Source organism: Chiroxiphia lanceolata, chromosome 3 (assembly GCF_009829145.1).
Source record: "Chiroxiphia lanceolata isolate bChiLan1 chromosome 3, bChiLan1.pri, whole genome shotgun sequence".
NCBI lineage: Eukaryota > Metazoa > Chordata > Aves > Passeriformes > Pipridae > Chiroxiphia > Chiroxiphia lanceolata.
The window spans coordinates 9,184,772-9,201,227 of NC_045639.1; the positions used below are offsets into that span (position 1 = coordinate 9,184,772).

The following is a 16,456-nucleotide window of genomic DNA, read 5'->3' on the forward strand; positions in this document are numbered from 1 at the left end:
CTGACAGATATAACCAGGCAGAGAAAAACATCAGCAGACAGGAGTTATCCCGAGTAGGAGACCCTGTAGCTGGTGCGCAGAATTGTATGCTTTATATTCCTGCCCCGTAAAGGGGAATACATATATCTATGTGCTCTGGTAAGGTGTTGAGATCTGTGTCACCATTAGTGCCTGAGTTTTCAATAGTTAACAGCTTATTCAGGACCTGATTCCCAAAAGAGCTGTGTGTCCTGCAGTATCCAGCCTGGACATACATGGCAATGGGGAACAAAGTCCACTGAAAATAAGAATTAAAATTTATAGCACGAGGAATTGATGCTAGTTACACTCCTTTCCTTGGACATAAACTAGTGTGATCAATGGTCTTTTTCCCAGGAGCCTCAAAGGAGCTGTGGCCATGAAATAGTGTGCCATGCTTAGGACAGTTCAGCCAAATTTCCTTGTGGTTTCCAGCAGGACTTAGGTTCTATTACAGGTGTGTCTTTTCCCTTCTTTGCAGGTGGTGAAACGTCTCCCTAAAACCCGATCAGGGAAGATCATGAGAAGGCTGCTGAGGAAAGTAGTCACTGAACAATCAAACAATATGGGAGATGTCACCACACTTGATGATCCAAGTGTTGTTAAGGAGATATTGGATGCTTACCAGAAATACAAGGAGAAGAGTTCCTCATAACAGGCATCCCTGGGATCTGTCTCCTTCAGAAATGTGGAAGGTCTCAAACAACCAGGCAAATGACATACTTCTCTCTTTGTGTTTTTTTAAAACCTGTTTCCTTCTAGGGGAACAAGATTTTCCACTCCACCACATACTTTGAGATGCACAGGGCTAGGACCAGTCTGCACTTTCACACAGTCAGTGAGCTCCTTTTCATTGCTTTTAGGGCTGTTGTAGAGCAGCCATTGGTGGTTTCCATTAGCTATGATGAAATTGAATACTAGCTGAAGAAAGATGCAGATGTTAATGTTTCTCATTGTAATATTACTGTACAGGGAAATGTTTTTTATACAATACGTCTTGCTGTTTTAAAAGAAAACCTGGAGTACATTTCTTCAATTTTTCCTTCAGCTTGGGTATCTGAGTTCAGGCAGCTGTATTTCACTGCAACTGTAGTACCTTTTCAGCAATTCTGCATATTCTAGCAGATGTTTCATGTGCATTATTGGGGAAATGAGAAGGACATGGCTAATCTGATAATTCATCCTTGACTTTACCCAGTTATTCTAATACCTCCTTTGGCTTTCCTCATATGAATTTGTTCCTACCACCATGTGTCTTGGGATTTGCCCGAGATGGTGAGTCTGTGTCCCTTCGTGTTGCACCTAGGTAAACCCAGCACTAGCACTTGCCCTTGCAAAGCTGAGCCACAAAGCCTACTACTGGACTTCCAACATGTCCTTAGCGCATTACCAGTTATGTAGGAGAGACTTAGTCCCACATGTTCTTATTGTGCCTTGAGAAATTGAGATCACCAACCGAGCTTATAAAATAACTGTCCTCTTCCTCATCAGTAATGACTCAATGTTGTCCATTGTGGTTCACTTCTGCATATTAGTAGTGGTGGTCTGCAAATGGTAGATCTTTGTTTCCAGTCTGTGATTTGTGCAAGTGTCTTTGTTTCTTGAAGTTGCTATGAAAAGGGGTGCTGTTTGTTCTCTGTCTGTGAGAGAAGCACTGGGAAATTAAATCCTGAAGCGCTCAGGAGAGGTTTGAAGCTGAAGGAGTTGTGCTGGAGGGTTCATTGTGGCTTGCCAGGTTTTGTAATTTCTGACCAAGAAATAGTTATTTTAGCCCACTCCAAAATGCCTTGTAATCTTGTTTGCTCCAACAAAGACAGGCTGAGGTAGGTTCATTCTCCTGTTGGAAGTTATGACAATTCTTATTGTTTCAAGTGGGCCCTACCACGTCTGCCTCTTCTGCATACTGCCATGCTGATTTTCCAAAGAGCTAAGTGCCCTGTGGGTACCCACAAACCGCACAGTCCACAAAAAAAAAGTGCCTCTTTAGATGCCTTTCAGAAAGCGATACTAGCATTCCAGACCAGCAGCCTCAGAATAGCATGGAAGAAAAGTCATTGTCTTTTCATATGCTTTCAGAATTGCAGCTAATAAAGTCAGTGTTTTATTTCTGGACTTGTTTTATCATGAACACATCTCAGTTGAAGCACTCCATATTTGGACTGTTCAGAAGAACTTGCTAGTAAATATTCCTCTACTATGCCACTGAAGGTCATGGAAAAACCTGTAGGTGCCAAATGCGTTTGGTATTTCTGCCACTCCTAAATTAGGTTTAAACGGGCTGATGGGTTCGTGGTGATTGGACGGACCACAGAGCATATCAGAGAAGCATGGTAGAGGCTTCCTTCCCTCTCTCCCTGATGCAAAAGCTCAAGGTGTACACCAGCATAGCATGCCCAGTGCTGATCCTGGGAGTGTGTGCCACAAGGGCTCTGACAGAACTTCTCCATCTTAATCTCCCTAAGCCAAGAGGCTGCTGACCACCATTTCAGTGCTGTGGCTGTGGCCACTCCATCAAAGCTTGCAGTTCTGCCTCTGTCTTTCTGAGATGACAGTCTGCTTAGTTTCACAGAGCTCTTTGTTTTAGCCTACCAACCCCCTCAGCACTGGCAGAATTGCCAATTTTTGCCCTAGTTTTACAGGGGTGACTTATTCCTGAATTTAATACGAGCAACACTGATGGTTCTAGTGGGACTCTGTACTGGAAAGACAATTTATGCACCTAACTGGAGGCAGGAAAGGCAGGTAGGACTGGGAAGGGAGTGGTCATTTTTTTTGGCCAGCAGACATTCTGCTACCACATGGGGAAGCAGGCTGCTCAAAGGATGATGTGTTCTGGAAGACAGGTATGTTGTCTTAGATCCCAGAGTTCCTTCAAGGACACTAGTTGAATTTGCTTTTTTAAAAAAATTATTTTAAATGTCTCTAGGGACTGGGTAATACAGTAGGGAATACCATGCTTTGTTAAATATCTCATCCTTCTGACTGCAATCCATTTTTATGTAAGGTAAGTAGACACCCTGTGGACTTTCTGGGAAGTTGAAGATCAGAAGGTTTGATAGAGTTGACTGGATAGGAGATAGACACTACTTAATTGCCATTGCAAAAGAAAAAAAAACACAACCCACTCCATTAAGTGATTTTCAAGTAGGAAGCAGACAAGAGTTAATGTTTTTGACAGAAAAGGTAGACTCCCTTGTTTAAACAAGTTGTCTCCATGCAGTCTGAAATACAGTGTGAAGGAAGAAAAATTACTTCTGAACAAGATTACACACTTTTAGTCAAGAAAGCATTTCCTATGTTATTGTCATGGTTTGAGATAGCCCCAAAAATCCAATTCCCTAGCTCCATTCCCCCTCCCACATCTCAACCCAATGTGAGATGGGTTTTTCCAGACAAAACACAACCAGACTCAGAATGGGGGAAAGGGAATATATTACAATGACTATACAGATAAATACTATAACACATTATACACACGATCACAACTATCTCTACCATGACATATAGTATTTACAATGGATCAGATCTCTTCTCCCCTCCAAATAAAAGTCCAGGAGGGAAAGAAGGACAGATCCCTTCCAGTCTCTCAGGGCAGCAGCTTCTTCTAAGGCAGCAGGTTCTCCTCATCTCATGCATGCAGCTGTTGCTGGATCTCTGCCAGCACTCACGAGGGAGACCTCCAAGCTCCTCTCGGCCCCTTGACGCAGGCAAAGGGGTCTTCCGTGGGCTGCGTTCACCCCAGACAAAGGTCGTTTCACCACGGTCATATCACAAAGACGCAGGGGGTCTTCGTGACGGTCTGGTATCTCCAGGAGATTCAAGCTCCTTGCAGGGCCTCTGTGCCCTGTCTCAGGCTGCGAGCTTCTTTGTAGCTTGCAGCAAGGGAGGGCCCCCAAGGCCAACCTCCCACACTCCGTCCTGGCTGAGCTCTCAGGACAACCGAGCTTCTTAGCTCCTTTACTCCATTTAGGACTTCTAATCAGTAAGAGTCCACCCCCTCCATCTTGGAGGGATCTCAAAGAAAGTTTAGGGGAGTTTTTGCAGTTCTTACCCCCAAGCTTTCTCTCTGTAGAAACTTAGTTCTGTTCTCTGCTGCCGTTCTTTCTGGTTGCTCTCTCTTAACTTTTGGCTCTGTGCCGCCGCTTTTCCTCTGGTCAGTGCTGGCTGCCGTGGCTTTCAGTATCTCTGATTGCTGCTCACAGTGGAAAAGCATCTCCCAGCTTAACTACAGACACTTAGTCTGGTCTAACACTGTTCCAAGTCTCTGCAGTCCCCAACTGGGGTGGGGGGGGCAGAGGCCCCCCCCAGAGGGCTCCTGCCCTCTCCCTCGTGGCTTTCACAACATGGCTACTTTCTTCTAACCCAAAAACTACAACTCTTCTCTTCCGGTGCTTGTGATATGTTTACATTTTTGCAGGAGTGCCCATTGGACAGAATTTCAAAACTTCCAGGGGTTTCCACCCCTTGGGGGCTACCACTTTCTTAGCCTCTGGGGGAAAACAAAATCCAAACCACTACAGTTATGAACACAGAATTTTCTTGCCTTGTTGACCTGAAATTTCCATGCTAAGGTGTGACCCAGTGGTCAGAGACACATGGTTTGATTCATCTGAACTGTTTTGCAAACACTAGCTGTGTGAGGAGCAGCGTGCTTTGGTGCATTGAGACGTTTGTCATCCAGTTCCTCTGCTGAGGGAAAATAGGAGATAGGCGCACTCCCTCACCTGCATACACCTTGCGTGCACTTAGGGACCGTGTCTGCCAGGGAGGTTACAGTCTGACCAGGTAGCTGCAGAACCCCAATAAATACCTAGCTGTGCCAGCTATGGTGCAGACAGGGAATTGAAGATGCCCCATCATTTATAGTGTTGAAGGGCAGGCTGGATGGGTCTTGAAGCAGTCTGGTCTAGTGAAAGGTGTTTTGGCCAATGGCAGGGGGATTGTAACTAGATGATCTTTGAGTTCCTTTCCATCCAAGCCTCATTTCCACAGCTGAGCTGTGGTCCTTGGGATGTCCATCTGCTCAGAGACCCCCTCAGGTTATTCAGAGAGCACGTGGTTCTGTTGTGCTGCCCAGTATGGTGTTCTGCAGTGGACACAGCTTGTGCTGGGCAGCCTCAGTCTGGTAAAACTGCACTTCTGCAAGTGTACCAGCATTGGGTCTGGAGCTAACAGCCCGTGCTCAGCTCATATAATAGCACCCTGAGTCTGGTAGAAACAGAACTAGGCAGGGCTTGGAACTAGCATTTTCGAAAAGAAGGATACTGGGCTTCACTCAGTAGGCTACTCATAGAAAGCTTAAATTAAAATTCACATTTTAAATTTTTTTTCCAGAGATTAAATATTCCATCCAGAGGAGTCCCCATTTCTTCTTTTTACTCATAATCTCTGTTAAATGTGGCAGTTTCCTCTTCACTGTATGTATGCCTGAGTTGAGCTTTGCATTTTCACAAACAACAGCGCTGGTGTGTGCTGACAGTGCTTTCTGCTTCGCATGCTGCAGTCTCATGCCCCCCTCCTCAGGCTTGTGGTTCAGGGAGGGATTCAGCCCACAGAACTAGCACTGGTTTCCTCAGTGCTTGAAATGCTACCCAAGGACCCCAGACCTGCAGTCTTAAGAGCTGATCTTCACTAATCAGTGAAGGAGACATATCTGTGGGATCGTGGGACAAACTCGGGGGCAATAGCTTCATTTAAAAAGCAGAGTTGTTGAATTCTTGCTGAAACCTTTATGTGACCATGAGTGATGTATGGGTTATTTGTCAGATTGCCTTTTTAGCTTCATCAAAAGTGATCCAGAGTCAATTTTACCTGTTGCAGTTTGTTGCAAAGGGCAAATGTGCTTGCTTTTGTTTCCCCAGTCTAATGTTGTCTTTAATTGAATTTTGTTTACTTGTAATCATGCTTGAAATACATTTATTGTCCTTGACCAAAACTAGTTTCTTCAATGATCTCTGTATTCATATTTTCATTGAAGGAAATAGATGTGATGGGTTGGCTTTGCATCATAGGTGTTGGGCCCTCCATCGCCTAAGAAGTCTGTGACTTTCTCAGTTCTTTGAACTTTCAGAGAAAGGCAAAGGAGTTTGAGATCAGAGTGAGTCATCTTGTGATCCAAATCGCTGGTTTGCTTTGCTTCTTTTCTGTAAACAGTTGCTCACAGAAAATGAGTTTATCAGAAAACTGCCCCTGCAAAACAAGTCAAAGTTGAAGAACCAGCATTTCAGCGTCAGTAAGCTGCATGTTTCGTGTGAATCCTGAGGTCCTACTGCTCTACACTTTTTCCTGTGTGATCCAAACAGAGAACAATTATTGGGAACAATAAATTACCATTAGCTGATATGGATAGTTCAACTACTAATCTCCTTGCTTTGTGCATACCTTGCACAAGTGAAAAGGAGTGAAAACAGGGTGCGTGTGGGGAACATGAGAAACAGCATTGTGTAGGAAGTGCATAGCTGTTCCAGAGCACAGCACATGAGAAAAAAATTCTTTCCAGGTGGCATGGATCATTTGTAAGTGCCAGGAACACATCCTCTGCAGGGTGTCTGGTTCACTAAGAAGTGAGGAAGACTGTGTTTCACTTGGTGCATACCACATTGATAACACTTTAGCTGTAATGCAGGGACTGCATTACCCACTTCTCCTGCTACCTCCAGCAGCTGGTTCTGGAAAGGTTCCAATGCCACTCTTAGCTCTTGCAACCCTCTGGCAAGTCACAGAAATGTCTAGACAGAAAAGCAAGTATCCATCTCCTCAGTTTGTGTCTTGATACTGCAGCTACCCTGATTTATTTACTGAGAATTTACTGGTAAAAATGAGACTTTTCTGGCCTAACACAATTATATACAAGGGCTGTCTCTGTGGCCAGTTAAAGCCACAGAAATTTATTTCAGCAACAAGTTTCTGTTTTTAAGCAGGAATAGGTTATCCTTTTTCGCATTGAAAACAGACAGTTCTGGACAGAGAATTGTCTTCTGGATGAGTCTAGAGGCGAAGCATATTTTTCATGGCAGTAAGCCCAGCCCTGTTTTTTCCTGGATAGAAGGATTTGGGGACATAACCACCTTTTGGGGTGGAAATGGTCACAGCTGTGAAAAAATTAGCAGCCTACAAACATTGGTAATAAAATCTGCTGTGCCAGATCATTTTTACTCTTGCTTCTATTCCTCTATAGCTGTTGGGACTCCCTGTATTTCCAGTGACAAAAGCTTACTTTGGCTTTTCGATATCTTGAGGCTGGGAAAGTAGAGACCCAATGCTTTTTACTGCTCATCCTGCACCTGTCATGCAGAAGACTCAATTAAATTTCTTTTTCTACCTATAGGACTTTGGGGATGTCATTTTGCTTTTCTGTGCCTCAGACTTCTGCACTCCCAGGAATCATAGCGGCCCCATGGCAGAGTTAGAAGAGGTTGTGCAATAGTAGTGGTAAGGTTCTGGGCTAAGCTGGTTGTTCAGGAAAGCAGATGTCTTAAGGGAATTGTGCTGCTAAGCTCTCTTGCAGCTGCTGAGCCTTTTGCCTGAATTCAACCCAACCAGAGAGAAAAGGCCATACCTCCCTTTGCTGGCCTAGAACCTCTCCGTGGAACGCCCACATATTTTGTTACCAGGCGAGACGCCAAATAGCCTTTCCCATTCCTTGGCAGTGCACAGCAGGGGCAGTCCCCTCTTCCAGCGAGCCCTCGTCTGTTGAGCTGCTCTTGATAAAGAGTGTTTTTTGCAGAGTTAACAAAGCCGTGGATCTGATCTCAGCACTGACACCCAGGGTCCTTTCTGGAACACTGCTGCTCTGGGGCAAGGCAAAGAAGACAAAAAAATCTCAGCACGTCGTGTTTCCCAGAAGGCCAAGAGAGGAGCAAAGGTGATGTTCTGGGAGCCTGAGGGCTGACAGAGATACGGGCATGGGTGTCACGCTCGCATCTGGGTTAATTGGTACAATGGGCTCACAAGAGGTTGAGAGGACAAGCTCCCACAGCAGAGCCCGGCACCTCTGCCAGCTCACAGCCCTGAAACCGGCTCCGGGAGCCAGCGAGGGATTTGCCACCCGCGCCCCAGAGATCCCCAGTGGCTCTCTGCCTTCACGTCCCCCCGGAGAAGATTTTGCCCGCAGCTCCAGTGAAATCCACCTTCTCCCTCCCGTCACTCCCTCTCCCGCCCTGGCGGTTTCCTGGCGCCACCTTGAGGGCGCCAGGGCTTGACCTCGCTGTGCTCACCCGAAGGCTGTGATAAGCAGATACAAACACATACTGAAATTGCTGTATGATTCCAATGTCCATCTTTTGCCTACGGCATCAGTTTGCTTTCAGAGTCTTGACAAGACTATACAATCACAAGGAGAAAAGAGCATGAAAAAGTTCTGCTTTGGTAGTACCTGAAAGGTTTGAGGGTTTGTGATGGTTACTCACCCAAAGGAACCCAGAGAAAGTGCTGAAACAGTAAAAATAGTAAAAAGTAGTTTTGAAGGAAAACTTGAGGAATTGGCAGGAACCCCCTCTCTGCTACCCTCCACGGGTGTTTGTTTTTGTCGGGCTGGCTCCCCCAGCACCAGTCCCAGCCAGATCCTGTTCCACAAAATCCATCCCTACCACTGACGGCATGCAGGGGAAGGGGTCAGATGTAAACCCAGTGTAGGCATGTACCTTTCAGAGGGGCTCCTGAGGAGAGAAAGGGGAGGGGAGAAGAGACTCTCCTGTCTCCTGAGATTCCCTTCCCTCCTTCAGCAGCCCTATTCCAATCAGGATGCACAGGGAGACAGGGAGCACAAAGCACTCAAACCTTGCAGGAGCCCAGCTCTGCCTGCCCATTCTGGGGGTGGAGGAAGATGAAACACTTTAGGCAGGGCTTGAGCTGCTTCTGATTTCCTCGCAGCTTTTGCAGTGGTGCAAGAATTCCATCCCTCCAAGCCACTCGCCTTTTGAATGCATGAGTGCCTGGGTGGCAGTTCGAGGTCACTCAAGTGGCTGCTGCAATTTCAAACAGGAGCTGTTGTTTCATTTTTCAGGTTGCTTAATCCCCTCCCAATGGCAATGAAGCAGGTGAACAAGGACACAAAAAGATTACCCAGGGATCAAAAGCTTGGAAAAGGATGAAAGAAACACTCTGATTACAAAAAAAAAGATTTATTTTTGACAGCAAATAAACACCCCCCTGCCCCCCAAATTTGCAGGCTGATGATGCTGTTTCAATGTGATGAGGTGCTGGGCCCCTGGGGAGAGAAACCAGAAACCCACAGACAGTGGGAGAAGGCTCCTGTCCACCCTGTCCCACTATCCGCAGTGCCCAGGCCATGCCACTGGGTGTGCTCAGAGCCCAAACCTCCCAGTCCATTCTCTGTTTTGGAGGAGAGCAGGATGGCAGGACGTGCCAACCACCTCCTCCAGCTAACCACGGGAGATCAACCTCCTCAGCTGATTCTGCAAGAGCAGAATGCTCGTGTGCCCGCTGCCATCTTCCAAAACCCGTTCTGCCACCCATGCCATGAAGCTGGGTACCCACCTCAAGAGTCCCACTGCTGAAAGAGAAGCTGATCCCAGATGATGTTCTTGTCTGTCTTGAAGGGTCATGGCCAGGGTAGCACTGGCAGTGGATCCACTCCACAGTCCCAGCACTTCCCAGTCTGGTCCAGGCACGTGGTAGAATCTTCCTTTAAAAAACAAATAACAGTTGCATGAAAGTAAATTAAAAGCAAGACTTGGAAACAAGAATAACATAAAATGTTACCAATGTATCACAGGGCTGGGGAAGGTTTGACTACTCCACGCAAGGAATAAAGCTCCCCATAGGCAGGGAAAAACCTCCACTTTCCCAGCCCCAGCCCTTCCTCGAGGGCCTGCAAATGAAAACGGCTGGCACATGGGTGTGGAACTCTGTCCTCTGCCACCTTGCCATGTTTTTGTCAGGCTGGCTTCCCCAGCCCAGGCCAGGGTGGCTGGCAGAGGCTGTCACCAAGGCCGGGAGCCAGCATGGTTCCCATTCCATAACATCCACCCTCTCCCCCACCAAAAAGCTACTTGGCAGCCAGCTGAAAAATTAATCCCACTCTCCTCAACCCCAGCAAAGCAGGGAACCTCTAGTGCCCAGCCAGGCTGAGCCCTCAATGCCTGGGACTGGGAGCATCCCCCCAGCCCCAACTGGGTGTTTTTCATCTTTCATCTTTTTTCATCTGGGTGCAGAGTGTGTCCTCAAGGAAGGTGCTGCAAACAAAGCCAATCAGCTTCACCCCACTGGTGCCCATATCCCACAATGACATTCTCCAGCTTGATGTCATGTTCCAGGACACCACAGTTGTGCCCCAGTTTGCAGGAGGACCATGATGCCATTAAGCTGCGGGGGGGGATGTTTCCCCTTTTTCAGTGTGTGGGAACTTCACCAGACTGCCACGACTTCTCAAATATGATGGAGAGCACTCAGCCACTTCCTTCACAATTTCCCCCAGCACTGGCAGAAGCATCTCATCAGCTATGCTCCCTACTCTGCTACAGTCACAGGGAAACCGTCTGCTTTTCTTGGTTTCTAATGCCATGAGACATGTGGATGGGAAGAAAAGCTGGCCCCGGACAATGTCCTCATCATTGTAGAAAGTAAGGTCCCTGCAGACCACTTCATAGAGCAGGATGCCCAGGGACTAGATTGTTGCTGAATGGCCACGGTAGCAGTGGAAGAGGATCCACTCTGGTGGGCTGTACTCTGGTGTTCCTATGGGACACAAGCAGAGCTCATCAGGTGGATGCTGCCCACTCCCAGCCCAGGCGATGCCCCGCTGGCTCCCTACCCGGTTCCACCGCTGCTGGACATTCCCCGGCTCGGGATGCTCCGCGACTCCCGCTGATGCCTCGCCCGCTCCCCCAGCAGCGTCCCGGCTTCCACCCTCCCGGGCCTCGCTGCATCCCCGTCCGGCACGCTCCGGCTTCTTCCTCTGGTCCCAATCATTCACCAGCCTGACCCACTCCCAGATGCGATCCCAAGACAAGCGTTCGATGGTTCGATGGCCACCTGCAAGCCAAGGAGCGCGGGGCTGAGCTCGCCGCCCGCCACCCTCCTCCGACCCCTCCCTGGCTCTTACCGGGGCGCCTTCCGCGAGGCGTGTCCCCGAGTAAACGCTGCCGCAGCCGCCGCTCCCCAGCAGCGGGCCCTCCCGGTAAAGCTGCTCCAGAGGATGCTTCTCCGGCCGTGCGGGAGACATCGCGCTCTCCGCGTTCCGCCCGAGGGCCCCAACCTCCCCGGGCTCTGCTTCCCAATCTGCTGCGCCGGACACGGGCGGCTCGGGGCCGGCGGCCGAGCTGCCGAGCGGCGGAGCTCGGGCCGGGGAGCCCGCAAAGGAGGCGGCGGGATCTGGGCGGCAGCGGGGCTGGCCGGCAGCAGCGACGGAGCGACCCCGGGCGGGGCCGCGGGAGCAGCTCCGGGAGGAGCCGCAGCCGGGGTCGGGCCAGGACCCGGGCCAGGCGGAGCCAAAAGACGGTGCTGCGGCGGCGGCCCGCCCAGCAGCGCCACAGCCCGTAGGGCGAAAACCCCGCGGAGGCGAGACCGCGGCGGGCCGGGCACGGGCGGCGAGGGGATGGCCCCGGCGAGGGGCGGCGGGACGAGCCGTGCCGGGAGAGGGCGGGAAAGGCGGAGAGACGGAGCAGAGGGGAGGGGAAGGGAGGGAGTGCGAGACCGAGAGGGAGAGCGAGTGGAAAGTCGAGCACGAGCGGAAAACCGATCGGGAGAGCCGCTGCTGCTGCGACCGCCCGTCAGGTTCCCCCCGCGAGCCCAACGGAGGAGCCGCCGCGCGTCCCGCGGGCAGGAGCGGCCGCTCCGCGCGCGAGGCTGGTTTGGAAATAAGCGATAAATTAATAGTCTATGGAATATCCATAAAATAATGAATAATAAATAAATAAATCAAAGTGCTGCTTTGTGGGTTTCTTTCTTCATTGGGTGAGATGAAGCATTTCAATGGGAAGAATTCCCTGACAGCTGCGGGAGAGTTTACACGAATGGAGTGCTCGATTTTGAAGTAGAAAATGTAAATCGTGTCACTAATATCATCTCTTTTCATCCTCTGTTTAGACAATTGTCATGGGTTATCTTGTTTTAAACAAAAAAAAAAGACCCTGCTTGGAATTTTTTCCCTTTACCACTGTGAAAGAAAGGTGTTGAGCGAGGGAGGGGGCAGGAGATGACCAGAGTGAGACACACACACACAGGACTGGCTGACAGTCCCACGTTCCAAGCTGATGTCTTCAGAAGACTGTAGGGGGAGGTGAGGTTTTTTTCCTTCGGGAGACGGCACTTTACTTTTGCTCTTACTCAGGGAGGGGGTGTGTGTAGAGAAAGAGCTCCGGGGTTCATTTTGTTTTCGGCCAAGTCATCCGGCTGCCTTTGGCCCCGGTTCGCCTCCGTTCCCTCACGCCCCGTTCTGCCCATGGCCCGGGCTTGCCTCGGATTTCATGGGAGAAGCCGGTACCATCTGCAGAGGAATTTCTGAGGGGAAAGGCTGTTCTTCCCCTCACTTCCTCCTTCTCCGTGCCGGCGGCAGCTTGCACCCCTTGACAAGGAGAGGGAGTTTCAGCCAGAGCCTTTGACAGCGCGAGCCCACAGGAGGAATCCCCCCCTTCCCGCCCGGCTCCTCCCTCGTGCCAGAGCCCAACAGCGCCCCCTGCCGGCCACAGAGAGCAACCGCAGCCCCTGCCCTCCGGGGTCCAACAGCGCCCCCTGCCGGTCGTGGTTAGAATTGCGCCGAAAGGCGAAACGTCCTGAACTGGGTTTGGGGGTAATTTGGGTGCAGGATTATCGTGGGTGTTTTTCTTTTGTTGTGTTACCTATATGTATATATTCCTTAATAAAGGGCTGTTATTTTTTCTTTCTCCACATTTTCTCGACTGGAGCCTCTTAATTTCGGATTTACAACTGCTTAGAGGGAGGAGCTTGGTCTTCCTCATAACTCGCCCTCCTCAGCAAACACTTCTGTCTCGTTAAACTGGGACAACAGTCTTGCAGGCTGCTAAGGTACTTTTTCTGGAATGGAGAACTTCGTCAGATTTCTCTTTTTACCAGTGATGGAGCATGGTAAATGTTATATAGAAATATGGAATCATTTAATGTTTTGGGTTGGAAGGGACCTTAAAGATTATCTAGTTCCAATCCCCCTGCCATAGGCAGGGACACCTTTCACTAAACCAGGTTGCTCAGAGCTCCATTCACCTTGGCCGTGAACACTCCCAGGGATGAGGCATCCACAAATTCTCTGGGCAACCTGTTCCAGTGCCTCACCACTGTCAGTAAGGAATTTTTTCCCTAATATCTAATGTAAACCTACTCTCTTTCAGTGCCTTTTTAAAGCTGTGTGAGTAGCTTTCCTTTCTTCAGCTGAGGGTGAGGAAGGAGCTGAAGAGTACATGGGCTCCTTGAACCATTGCTCTCTTGCAATCCTTTATGCAGAGGGCAAGCAAAGAAAGAAATGGTTGCAGTGGAAAAATGTGCTTTTCCAACAGCAAGGCGAGCTGTTCCTTGTGAACATGTAGAGCCGACAGTATGCAGTAACAGTCAGCCTGTAAATAACCTGCTCCACCAAGCATCTGCAACTTGATATGCAAAAGTGGAAAAGACACTCTGCCTGTGACCACAAATGGATTGTGTCTTTCCCTATACCTATTCAGATGCAGAGGAACAAACTTCCTCGAGGTACAAAAGGAAAATTACCCAAAACATTTGTCTACATCACTGAATGGTGTTCTGATGAGAAAGATGGATGGTATGGTGACTTAATGGGAATATGACAACTACACACATCCCCCTCCAAAAAAGCAGCTGGAGTACCAATCCAGTTTGGCAAGTTCTGTTTTTTCTTCAAAAGGTATCCCCATTCCCATGATGGGGCATGACATATTTTTCCCATAATTGTTATTGCTTACATTTTTATATACAAAAAGAACAGATTTTTTTAAAAAAGCTTTTCAGACCTAAAAAACCACTGGTTAGGATTTTCCAAAATATTAAAAATGTAAAAGCACCCTCAAAGTATTTCCTTCTATTATTAGGGAACTTCCTCAGCAGAAAACAGTTACGTACAGACAGTGCAGTATGTTCTCCATCCACACATTGAAGAGGTTTTACACTCAAAACAGCTTTCACTCCACAAGAGGCAAAAAGTGTGCTTCTGAAAAGGTTTTTGTGAGCTATGGCAAATGTAATTTAAGGAAACATTTTTATTATTCATGGTAAATAACTTTCTGTAAGCAAAATTTCACTACTGTTACTTTAGTCATGTATCCCATTTCCACTAGAGTCTTGTTCACATTAAATCAAATTAACACAACATTTATTTCCTGGGCAGTACCCCATCGGCTGTATCCCATGATTTCACTAAATTTTTGTTTGGTATTGACTTCTAAGAGAAGCTTTGGGGGGAAATGCTATAAAATATAGGCAAATCAAGTGTTAATTCTGTATTTTTACACTTAAAATCAATTTTTATTTTTCCAGTCCCAGAATGCAGGCACAAAAAGAGGTAATGCATTAGCTTTGCCCATCTTGCTGGACATAAGAACAAAGGAGCTGTCATAAGGCAGAGCAAAGAACAAACATGTCTCGGGCTGAAGTGGATCTCTCAACTTCTACATAAAGAGAAGTAGAAGAGAAGGGAGAAATGGAGAGACTTCCTTTCCTTGAAATTCCCAGGCAAGCTAAGAGAAGCACCATACACAAGCTTGTAACACTCAATCCACAACAACAGATACAAAAGGAACTTCAGCCAACTTGCATCTGTACTTAATAAGATGAATCAACGTCATTTTTTATCAGACATCATCATAAATTGGAAAAAATAAAAGCACTACTTAATTTTAAGCAAAACCTTTATTTTAGTTCGTAGGCTTGTTTGCATTAAACTCAGTTACTTCAAAATCAAATTCACATAAAACTCAGCATGTAAATAAGCTGAAGTTATCAGTGGTCATTCAGCTGAAGTTATACATTGCTGAAAGATAAGGGCTCCAAATGATATTTTAACGACCTTGTGGGGCAACAGATTAAACTGGGACAGCAGTAGCATCTCCTAGTATAGAGGCTGAGGAATTAAACTCTCCCATTCCCCTTCGGTACATTTTAAAACACCAGCTGCAAACCAGTGCAGATAGGAATTCCGTGTCTAACACTAAGCAGGGCAGGATGAGGGGGAAAAAACAGCTCTTCCCACACTGGTGTTTGCCATTTCTTCTTAAAGATGTGCATGCACTTCAACATTTGTTTTCAAAAACTTACTGAGCACATTCCCATCTCCCGGCTGCTGCCATGAGAGGGAGTTACATGTGTGTGTAACTTGAGTTACATGGTGGCTAGACTGAATGTCTGTGGAGGAAAATTAAGGGAGAACTTAGACTTATTTCACACTATCACCCAGACTGACCTGCTTTTCACCCGCTCATTCCATTCTTTTGCAATAGAGATGGGTTCACTCAGTGATAGTTGCTTGTAAACAGCTCTTTTGGGTTTTGAGATAGCAAGATCAAAGTAATTTTACTTTGTTGTTGTTGTTAATCATGATGCAAGAGGTACAAGTGTTTTATCTTTGCTCTTTATTGCTTGGGGTTTTCATTACTGTTTCACCTTTCCCTAATGATACAAATCTCTTTCATGACAAGGGTTGTTTCTATTGTCTGTACTAAGTGGAGGTTCTTATTTTCACCGTTATGATCTAAGGAGAGTGGGTGATGGCAATGTAGAGTCTGTCTTGGTGAGGGATGGTTGGGTGGATTAGGGGTTAGGAATTTGAGAATAGGCTCCTCTATATGAGAATTTACAATTTTAAGAGTTCGTGCTTGTAGTTCTCAGTGAGATACTCTGGTAAAGTGGTTAGATTTAGGGCTAGGCAGAGTGGGATATGTAATCCCAGTTTGTGTCTTATCTTTCATGGGGTTTAATTAATCTCAGTCTGTCTTGATGGAGGCTTTCAGTTCATCTTAGGCCTTAATGGCAAACTTGTGAATATCACAAAGAGTACATGCCATGTGAGAGGGGTTTTTCTGTCTAATGGCAACATAGGCCAGGGAAATCCAGATAAAATGTTGCTTGTAACTCAAATGTGCCCAGTGAGTTCATAAAGCTCAGTGTTGAATTGTTGCTATGTTGGTGTAGGAGTATTTTAAATGACAGTGCATTTTTCCTGGAAGAGAGAATCTGTTTGCTCTTAGTTCATGAACTAATCTGAGGAGAAGTTAATAATTTTATGAACTTATTCTGGACCTCAAAGCCTGAGTCTAAATTAGTCCTACAGGAAATTCATGACAGATAAAAGCTGTGTGTTTTCCCCTGCATATAGTTGATGAAGTATACATATTTATTTTTTGTTACCTTGCAATATTTATTTTTTACAGGAACGGTAAGATATATTTTTTCTAATTAATAACAATATATGTAACTTTATTTCTTACTTAAAAGGTGTGATTGGCCTTGGCTTCTA

The 16,456-nt window shown here is 47.1% G+C and overlaps 1 protein-coding gene and 1 long non-coding RNA gene across 4 annotated transcripts in view; one reads left to right on the top strand and one right to left on the bottom strand.

Moving 5' to 3' along the window:
* ACSS1 (acyl-CoA synthetase short chain family member 1) overlaps positions 1-2,122 on the top strand; it is a 33,081-nt gene extending 30,959 nt beyond the window's left edge. For all 3 annotated transcript variants that reach the window (XM_032682807.1, XM_032682806.1, XM_032682808.1), the window contains one exon: positions 500-2,122. In XM_032682807.1, the coding sequence (XP_032538698.1) occupies positions 500-673 (174 nt within the window). In that variant the 3' untranslated portion in view covers positions 674-2,122. The remainder of the gene's footprint in view (positions 1-499) is intronic.
* Positions 2,123-9,124: 7,002 nt separating this feature from the next.
* On the bottom strand, positions 9,125-11,287 carry LOC116784308. The gene is made up of 3 exons (XR_004356020.1): positions 11,084-11,287; positions 9,517-10,716; positions 9,125-9,226 (listed from the first exon to the last, which is right to left on the bottom strand). It is a non-coding gene; the product is annotated as an uncharacterized LOC116784308 (long non-coding RNA).
* Between the last annotated feature and the right edge of the window lie 5,169 nt (positions 11,288-16,456).